General features: G+C 57.3%; 2 protein-coding genes across 3 annotated transcripts in view; both read left to right on the plus strand.

Annotated features, from left to right (window-relative positions):
* The first annotated feature begins 3,109 nt into the window (after window positions 1-3,109).
* Window positions 3,110-8,221, plus strand: MFRP (membrane frizzled-related protein). Its single transcript, XM_007124218.1, has 13 exons — window positions 3,110-3,163; window positions 3,288-3,390; window positions 3,505-3,615; window positions 3,704-3,865; window positions 3,999-4,212; window positions 4,594-4,724; window positions 4,852-4,977; window positions 5,207-5,283; window positions 5,656-5,804; window positions 6,326-6,456; window positions 6,602-6,733; window positions 7,328-7,455; window positions 7,546-8,221. Exons 1-13 carry the CDS (start codon window positions 3,110-3,112, stop codon window positions 7,768-7,770), a joined length of 1,743 nt encoding a protein of 580 aa, XP_007124280.1. The 3' UTR covers window positions 7,771-8,221.
* A 172-nt stretch (window positions 8,222-8,393) lies between these two features.
* C1QTNF5 (C1q and TNF related 5) overlaps window positions 8,394-8,705 on the plus strand; it is a 2,199-nt gene continuing 1,887 nt past the window's right edge. The window contains exon 1 of one of the 2 annotated variants that reach the window (XM_028501443.2): window positions 8,394-8,682. The gene's annotated coding sequence lies outside the window, so the exon portion shown is untranslated. The remainder of the gene's footprint in view (window positions 8,683-8,705) is intronic. The other variant, XM_028501444.2, reaches the window with a different exon arrangement.

The raw sequence follows: 8,705 nt of genomic DNA on the forward strand, positions 1-8,705 counted from the left end.
GGAAGGAAGGAAGGAAGGAAGGAAGGAAGGAAGGAAGAAAAAGACCAAAAGCTGAGAATCAGGAATCCAACAGACCCAGCTCTGAAACCCAGCCTGGTAACTGGTACCTCAGTTACGTCTGGAAAATGGGAACAAACACACCTCCCTGACCTTCACTCCCAGGGCTGTTATGAGGGTAAAATGAGCTGATGAGCTCAGGGGTGTCTGTTCTATTTCTCTCATTGTCCCTTTACCGGTGCCATTCTCCCACCCTGACCTGGCCCCTGGCCTGGCTGACCTTCTCCCCTAGGAACACGTACATGAAGCAGCCAGTCGCAAGGGCGCCTATGCCGGCAGAGCCAGGGGTGTCGTGGAGGATGGCCATGGGCAACGGCAAAGCCAGAGAAAAGCTTCCGGCCCTCCCAGCCTCCCCCTTGCCTCCTTTCCACCACCTTCCCACAAACAGGGACTGTTCTAAGACCCGGGTCTGACCAAGCCACTCCCTGCTTAAAATGGGTTACAACCCAGCCTCCTTAGGCCCATAGTGCTAAGTACCCCCTCCTTTCTCGAATCCCTACCCAACCCCCAAGTTCTATCTATTAAAATCTTTTTCAACTCTCTAACTTTAGACTAAATGCCCACCTCTTCCAAGAAGTCCCCCTGCCTGTTATAGCTATTAACATTTACCGTGTTAAAATCAGAATGGAAAGGAATTAAAATATTTTCTTATTAATTTTTTTTTAATTATTCGGCCACACCATGGCGGCACGTGGAATCTTAGTTCCCCAACCAGGGATTGAACCCACACCCCCTGCATTGGGAGCACAGAATCTTAACCACTGCACCGCCAGGGAAGTCCCTTTTCTTATTAATTTTTAAATAAATTTTAAAATAACAGCAAACCTTTTACATGCTAATATAAATAACATTTAAAAAAAATTTTTTTTTTTTAGGCCGTGCTGCATGGCTTGGCTGGCAAGATCTTAGTTCCCCGACCAGGGATTGAACCAGTGCTCTCTGCAGTGGAAGCGTGGAGTCTTAACCACTGGACCACCAGGGAAGTCCCATTTTTTTTTAAACTACCTTTTCCAAAACAAAAAGAACTTAGTAAGAAGGATAACTTTGTTTTACATTTTTGCAAATCTCATTAACTCCTGGCTGGATTCTCACCTCCTTCACATCATGCAGCCTCTGGAAACCAGGCTGTTCACTCAAGAGCAAGGAAAGAAAGGGAGAAGGAGAAATAACACCTACGTGTTATTATAGAAATGCTTTTGGCCTCTCAAACCCTCTAAAAGCAGTTCACATCTTAGGACCAAGGAAAGGCTTGTCCCCTAGACAAAAGCAGCCCCGGGCCCTCTAGGAGGTGAAAGGAGAGGAGCTGGGTGTTGAGGGGGATCTCCTGAGTGTGAAGAGAGCTGCCTCGGGGGATCGCAGAATCTGTCTCCTTTGTTTCTTCTCTCCGCACTGGGTTCTTCACTTAGTTCCCCTCTGTCACCAGCCTGCCTTAGGCCGGTGTAGAGTGAAAGACGTGTGGGGCTTCCCTGGTGGTGCAGTGGTTAAGAATCCGCCTGCCAATGCAGGGGACATGGGTTCAAGCTCTGGTCCGGGAAGATCCCACATGCCACGGAGCAACTAAGCCCACGCGCCACAACTACTGAGCCTGCACTCCGGAGCCCGTGAGCCACAACTACTGAGCCTGAGTGCCACAACTACTGAAGCCTGCGTGCCTAGAGCCCGTGCTCCACAACAAGAGAAGCCACCGCAATGAGAATCCTACGCACTGCAACTAGAGAAAGCCCACGCGCAGCAACAAAGACCCAACGCAGCCAAAAATAAATAAATAAATAATTTTTTTAAAAAAAGACGCGTGTCAGAGAAAACGTGTGCTTTGGATTTACCCAGCCCTGGGTTCAACTCTTGTCTCTGTATCTTGGGGAAGCTGATGTGACCTTGGGAAAGTTACTTAACCTCTTGGAGGCTTAGGCCATCGTTTGTAAAATGGTTATGCTACCTCACAGAGTGATTCAAGGAGAGAAACTGCTCGTAGGACTTCTGGCCCAGGGCCTAATACATAACAAGACATTCTACAAACAGTAGCCAGAAATATTATGCTGCCTCTCCACCTCCTGCCCTGCCCAACTCAGCGTGAGCACCGCTAACACAAAACAGATTAACGATCCCTTTCCCTTCTCCCTGACGACAGCTGCGCCAGGCTGGGATTTTCCAAGAGAACTTCGCTCTTGGAGAGAGAGAGTCACGGAGTGATGTAGTTTGCAGAGTGCAGGTTTTCTATCCGGCAACAGCAGATGGCACCACCTGCCGGATTTCACAGCCCATCTGAAGGGCCAGCCCTGACCGACCCGTCCAAGGCCTTGGGCACGTTCACCTCCTCCACTGCCCTTTCTCCTATGGGCTAAGGCAGCCAACCCCTCAAGCTCACCAACTCACATCAGCACAGACGCAAGCAGCCCAGAAAGACTTATCTCCTTGTCCAGGGCACCCAGGTGCTTTAGGGGGACTTCCAAAGACCCGGCTTGGCTAATGCCTCAGTCGCCCTGATGGCAAGGAGCGGTGGGCTGCTGGTCTGTCCAGGACCTTGAGGACTCACAGGCCTTGAAGCTGCCAAACCGTCACACCTGGCTTCGAAGGCTCCCTCGTGCCTGCAAAACTGCCCCGTTGTCTCCCTTCCTTCCCAGCACCCCTCAGACACTCACCCAGCACCTCAGTGAGGTTAGGAAAGGGGGTGGCCAGCTCCCTGGTCACACCCCCGACAGAGCATCGAGCTTCCTCGGGGTGTTCTCAGCCTGCGCCTTTAAGGGCTGCTGTTCTGTGCCAGGGTCTCAACCTCGGCATCCTCAGCTGAGTTGGATTAAGGGACCATTTCATGCCATTGCGGATTCCTTCTGGCTGCTGTCCCTTCCCCCACGCAGAGACAGAATAGCCAGTAGCCGGAACCAGCCTGGAACCAGTCTTCCCAGGGCAGCGGGAGAGCTGGTCTAGCCTGGCAGCCCTCATCCTCAGGGAGCAGAGGCTGCCCCTTTGAGAAGGGGCCTGGGGGCAGGGAGCGGGCCCTCTGGGGTCTTGGGCTGTTGCAGAGACTCGAGAAAGCCACGCAGAGCCTAGAGCCATGAAGGACTGCTCAGACATCATCCTCTGCGTGGAGGCGACAGAGCTGAGCAAGGTAAGGGTCATACAGGACCACTCTCACAAGACCCAGATGCCCACCTAGGGCTGGCAGTGCCCAGTGAACACACCTGCCAGGCAGTGCTGCCACCGGCCCTCAGCCCTCAAGTCTCTCCCTTCAGACTGAATTCTGCAATCCTGCTTTTGAGCCTGAATCAGGGCCACCTTGCCCCCTACCCAGCCACCAGGAGGACGCCAGCTGCAGCTCCCGAGCTCCCTGGCATGGTAACCATCTCAGGGGGTGAGCGGGGGGTAGGACAGAAAGGCCCAGCGGCTAAGGGCTGTGTGAGAGATGCCCAAGGGAAAGGGCTCTCCAAACCCCACCCCACCTGCCCGCAGGTCGGCGTCCCCGAGGGCTGCAGCCTGACTGCCCCTTCTCCTGGCTGTGTGTCCTCCTGCTGGCCGGCCTGCTGCTGCTCCTTGGGCTGCTGGTGGCCATCATCCTGGCCCGTAAGTTCCCAAGGCCTCCATGAGTCTCCCATGCCCTGCAAGAGATCCAGCACCTCTGAATCCCACTCCCCCGTCTTCCCGTCTCCAGAATGGCAGGCTACACCTGCGTCCGGGGCCTCCCATCATCCACTGCCTTCCCAAGGCCTCACCACCATTGGCTCCACCCCCACTCCCACCCCCACCACCTCTCAGGCAACTGGGTCCCCTAAAGGGCAACCGGAGGCAGGCATGAGCCCCGCACCCCAGTCGAGTGAGTACTATGGGGCAGATATTCCTGGAGAAGGGCCCAAGACGGTAGCGGGGAGGGGAGGCCGGGAAGAGGCATCTTGTAAAAACAAGTCTCTCTCCTTTTGACCTCTGAACTCTAACCTCCGTGCCTGCAGCCTGTGGGGGCCTCCTTCCTGGCCCAAGGGGCTTCTTCAGCAGCCCCGACTACCCAGACCCTTACCCACCCAACGCCCACTGCGTGTGGCATATCCAAGTGGCCACAGACCATGCAATACAGCTCAAGATCGAAGCTCTCAGCGTGGAGAGTGTGGCCTCCTGTCTTTTTGATCGCTTGGAAATCTCCCCCGAGCCTGAAGGCCCCCTCCTCAGGTGGGTCCCTCTGCTCCCAGGAGATCCCACCCCCTCCTGAACAACTGTCTGGAGGGCAGAACCAGGGAACTGCAGTGGGAAATTCTTGACTGGGAGGAAACGGAGAGACTTGGCCTCTGGGCCCAGCTCTGCCACCATCTTGCTATATGACCTTGGGAAGGTCACTTCCCCTCTCTGACCTTGGTTTCCAAATCTGGAAATTGGAGCTCCCACACATCTTTTCATGGATAAATGCCTCAAGGAGGGACGTGCAGGAGCCAGGGAGGTCAGAGCTCTGCTGGAAATGAAGGGAACCTTTTGGACACATCGTCCCCAGGAAGGCCCCACTCTGGCTGGCCCTGAGCTCTGAGCCTCCGTCACCCCCAATCTGGCTTCTTGCAGAGTGTGTGGGAGGGTGCCTCCCCCCACACTCAACACCAATGCCAGCCACCTGCGCGTGGCCTTCGTCTCTGACAGCAGCGTGGAAGGATCTGGCTTCCATGCCTGGTACCAGGCCGTGGCCCCCGGTCATGGTGAGTGTTTTCCCGCCAGGTCCCCAGCTACCTGTCAACTGTCCGCTTCCCCCCTCTCCAGCCACTCCCAGCCCTGCAAAAGGGGTAGAGATTCTAGGGGGTTCTGAATCCAGATGCCCGCCCCCAGGGAGCTGTGCCCACGATGAATTCGCCTGCGACCAGCTCGTCTGCCTGCTACCTGACTCGGTGTGTGACGGCTTTGCCAGTTGCGCTGACGGCAGTGATGAGGCCAACTGCAGCGCCAAGTTCTCGGGTATGGGCCTGGCCAGCCTCAGGGCAGGTACTGTCCTCAGGCATCTGATCCAGGTTCAGGCTGGCCTCCCCAGGCCTGGCCCAGCTCCAAACCTGCCTGGGTCATTCTTCTGGCCCAGAACTTGTCTCCCCACGGGCACGGCCAAAACTCTTCTCTGCCATCCCTGCTGGCCCTACCAGGCGAAGGCACAGACCCTGGCAAACTCATGAGCCCCTCTTCCTCTCTACAGGGTGTGGGGGGAACCTGACTGGGCTCCAGGGCACTTTCTCTGCTCCCAGCTACCTGCAGCAGTACCCTCACCAACAGGTAAGCCAGCGCTCCATAGGGAGGGTGGTGCAGCCCACGTGGGCACACCTGAGCATCCGGGTTAGTGCGATTGAGAACAGCATGGCAGATACTGCCTTGTACCTGGGAAGGTCAGAGATCAAGCAGGCAGGAAGGGAACATTATTAAGTGCTTACTAGGTATCCATGTTCCCGTGCTGGGTAAGCTTATCTCTGAGACCAGATAAGTTAAAGGCCCTTCCGCCACCACCGATGATGAGAGCCGTGTGGGCAGGGCCCACCCGCTCCCTACCCCGCCTGCAGCAGGGGGAAGCCCACCTGGAGCTCAGCCTGGAGGCCCCGATAGGGACAGAAGAAGGAACCCATAAATTACTCCACCTGTGCCCTCCCCCAGCTTTGCACCTGGCACATCTCGGTGCCCGCTGGACATGGCATTGAACTGCTGTTCCACAACTTCAGCCTGGAAGCTCAGGACGAGTGCAAGTTTGACTACGTGGAAGTGTATGAGACCCGCAACTCAGGGGCCCTCAGCCTCCTGGGCAGGTACTGGCAGAGCCAGCGGGAGGAGCTGAGGATAAACCCCATCTTCCAGAGTCCGACGTCAAGGCCTCCTACAAATCGGCCCACGCACGTACTAGCTCCATTGTCTTCTCCTGCGCCAAGCTGCAGGTCTCCTGTCACCCTGAAAAAGGCCTGTCCTTCCTCACCTTCGTACCTGTCCCTCTCACCTTTGCTCCTTACATCACCTCCTCCAAGAGGCTCTCCCCATCCCAGTTCTCCCACCTGCCCGGTCTATTTATAGCTTCCCCCAGAACCCTCACTGATTTTCCCCAGGTCGAAGGGGTTTAAGTTCAAGCAGTTTGTTTCATTTGTTTAGTACTTTGTCTCCTGAACATGTGCATCTTCCTCACCAGTCCCATGAGTCAGTGACTATGCCTCCCATCCCCTCTGGCATCGCCCAGAACACCCAGCTCCGTGCCGCGTCTGCGGGAGGCCTAGTGCACGCTCCATCAGCCGGGGCTGGGGGGGGGCCCCGTGCCAGGACTGCTGTCTGCTTTGGGCAGGTTCTGTGGAGCAGAGCCGCCCCCGCGCCTCATCTCCTCGCACCACCAGCTGGCTGTGCTCTTTAGGACAGACCATGGCATCAGCACCGGGGGCTTCTCGGCCACCTACCGGGCCCTCAATGCCACAGAGAGTAGGTGGCCCTGGGCGAGTGGGTGTGGGCAGTGGAGGCGCCTCCAGGAGAACAGGGAAGGGCTCTGGACCCTGGTCAGGGCACTGTGAAGGCAATGGGGGTACAGGCATGTCCCAGGGCACTGCCACGCCCCCTGTGCCTGCAGACCCCTGTGGGACCGGAGAGTTCTCCTGCCGGGATGGAGGGTGTAAGCATCTGCAGTGGATGTGTGGCATGTGGAGAGACTGCGCAGAGAGCCGCAATGACAACTGCAGCATCCCCTTGCTCCCACCCCCAGGTGAGGAGCCTGCCCCAGGGCACTGCAAGCGGGGCTGGCAGGCCTGAGCGGGCTGGGTGCCCATCCCTAGAAACCCACTGGCACGCGTCATAACAGCCATCCCTATCTTCCCTGATGGGGTGGGGGGCGCACTAGCCTGACTCTGGACCACGCCACCAAATACTGGAGGGATTCTCCCCCAGGGGTGGCAAGGGTACTTAGTGTCATCCCCGAGGGAAATGGGAATCTGGGAGTTGATGGTTGAGGCTTCAAGAGCCCGTCCAGCCTTGTCACACAGAGAGGCCCTCTCCAGGGCCCACCTCGGAGATGGGCGGAGAGTGGGGGAGCTCCTTCCAGATGCCCTGGTCCTGCCAATGTTGGTGGCCCTAGCTCCCTGAGATCATAGAGGTGCCTGCATGATGCCCAGGGCTGGCGAATGATGCTTGGAGTAGGCTCTCAAGGAAAACAGGAATCGTCGACATGGATAAAGCATCTCTCTGTGTTATCTCCTTTGATTCTCCCCGTCTGACCCATAGGGAGCGCTTAGGTGACTTGTCCCAGCTCACACAGCCAGTGAGTATTCCCCAGAGTGACCCTCCCCTCCCACCCCTGCAGAGCTGGCCTGTGAGCCTGTCCAGGTGGAGATGTGCATCGGTCTGGGCTACAACACCACGGCCTTCCCTAACATCTGGGTGGGCATGGCCACCCAGGAGGAGGTAGTGGAGGTCCTCAGAGGTTACAAGGTGCTCCAGGGAGAGATAAGGAGGAACCCCCAGGGAGGGGAGGGAACTGGGGGAGCAGGGTGCCTGAGGGCTGGTCTCCTCCTTCCACAGAGTCTGACAAGCCTGCCCTGCTACCAGAATTTCCGGAGGCTCCTTTGTGGGCTACTTGTGCCCCACTGCACCCCGCTAGGCAGTGTCCTTCCCCCTTGCCGTTCTGTCTGCCAGGAGGCAGAGCGCCAGTGCCAGTCTGGCCTGGCACTACTGGGCACCCCCTGGCCCTTTAACTGCAACAGGCTGCCTGAGGCAGCTGGCCTGGAGGCTTGTGCCCAGCCCTGACCCTGAGGCGGGCCCCTGCCCTCTGCTGCCCATCCTCCTTTGCCTATCAGGGTGGGCAGGCAGGGGAGCAAAGGAAGGGGGCCAGCATGGGACTCTGCCCATCCCCTCTGGGTCCTCCCAGGGAGGAGAAGAGGAGTCCTCGGCGGGGCTAACGGGACCCTCCCACCCTGCCAGATCCTTCCCTACCCTTTTATTTGCCCCAGCTGCTGCAAACAGCTGGCCTGACTCCACACTGTACCAGTGATAATCTAGATTGCTTCCCACCCAAGCCTCTGACCCCAATTTCCTACCTTCTACCTTTCTCATCTCCATCTACTTTTTCAGGCTCTCTACCACCCGCTTTCTGACTTTTTCATTTATTCAAAAAAAAAAATGTATCCAGTGCCTAGTCATGTGGCAGGCCCTATTCTGAGCCCTGGGGATCCAGTTGTCTACTGCTTCTAGAACCCTCCACCCTCGGTTCTCAGCTTCTATTTCTCCTGGACTAGAGTGTTGTCTTTGATCTCCGTCGTGGCACCATCTCTCCTTCCAGCTCCTTGGAGCTGTAGATGCCCTGAGCGCCTGTTTCTCATGGTTCTGACTCTCTGCACCCGCCTCAAATCTCTCCCTCCTTTCTCCACCAAACTTTGGCCGGCCGCCTGGCGACACCACGAGTTATTTCCCTGCTATTTCCCGGCCCGGGATCTTGGCCCCCGAACAACTGGTTTCCTCTTGGAGTCTGGGAGGAGCAGAGCAGAGCCGGCAAGAAACGAACCGGGACCAGGGGGACGCCGAGGGCAGGGGGCGCCTGGCTAGAGAGAAGCGCAGGGAAGGAAGGTAGCAAGCAGGGGTCAACTGGAGGGTCCGGAGTAGCGAGAGCCCCGAAGGAGGCCACAGAGAAAGCGAGCAGCAGCCCCGGGAGCCGGGAGGGGGGTGAGTCTGGTCGCGAAGGGGGG

This window comes from Physeter macrocephalus, chromosome 16, assembly GCF_002837175.3.
Source record: "Physeter macrocephalus isolate SW-GA chromosome 16, ASM283717v5, whole genome shotgun sequence".
In the NCBI taxonomy this organism is placed as follows: domain Eukaryota; kingdom Metazoa; phylum Chordata; class Mammalia; order Artiodactyla; family Physeteridae; genus Physeter; species Physeter macrocephalus.

Bases quoted from the DNA above. Each gene is read 5' to 3' on its own strand.
- MFRP (XM_007124218.1), top strand. From the start codon at position 3,110: ATGAAGGACTGCTCAGACATCATCCTCTGCGTGGAGGCGACAGAGCTG. The intron at 3,164-3,287 runs GTAAGGGTCATA...CTCTCCCTTCAG, and splicing joins AGGCGACAGAGCTGAGCAAG to ACTGAATTCTGCAATCCTGC. The intron at 4,725-4,851 runs GTGAGTGTTTTC...GCCCGCCCCCAG, and splicing joins GGCCGTGGCCCCCGGTCATG to GGAGCTGTGCCCACGATGAA.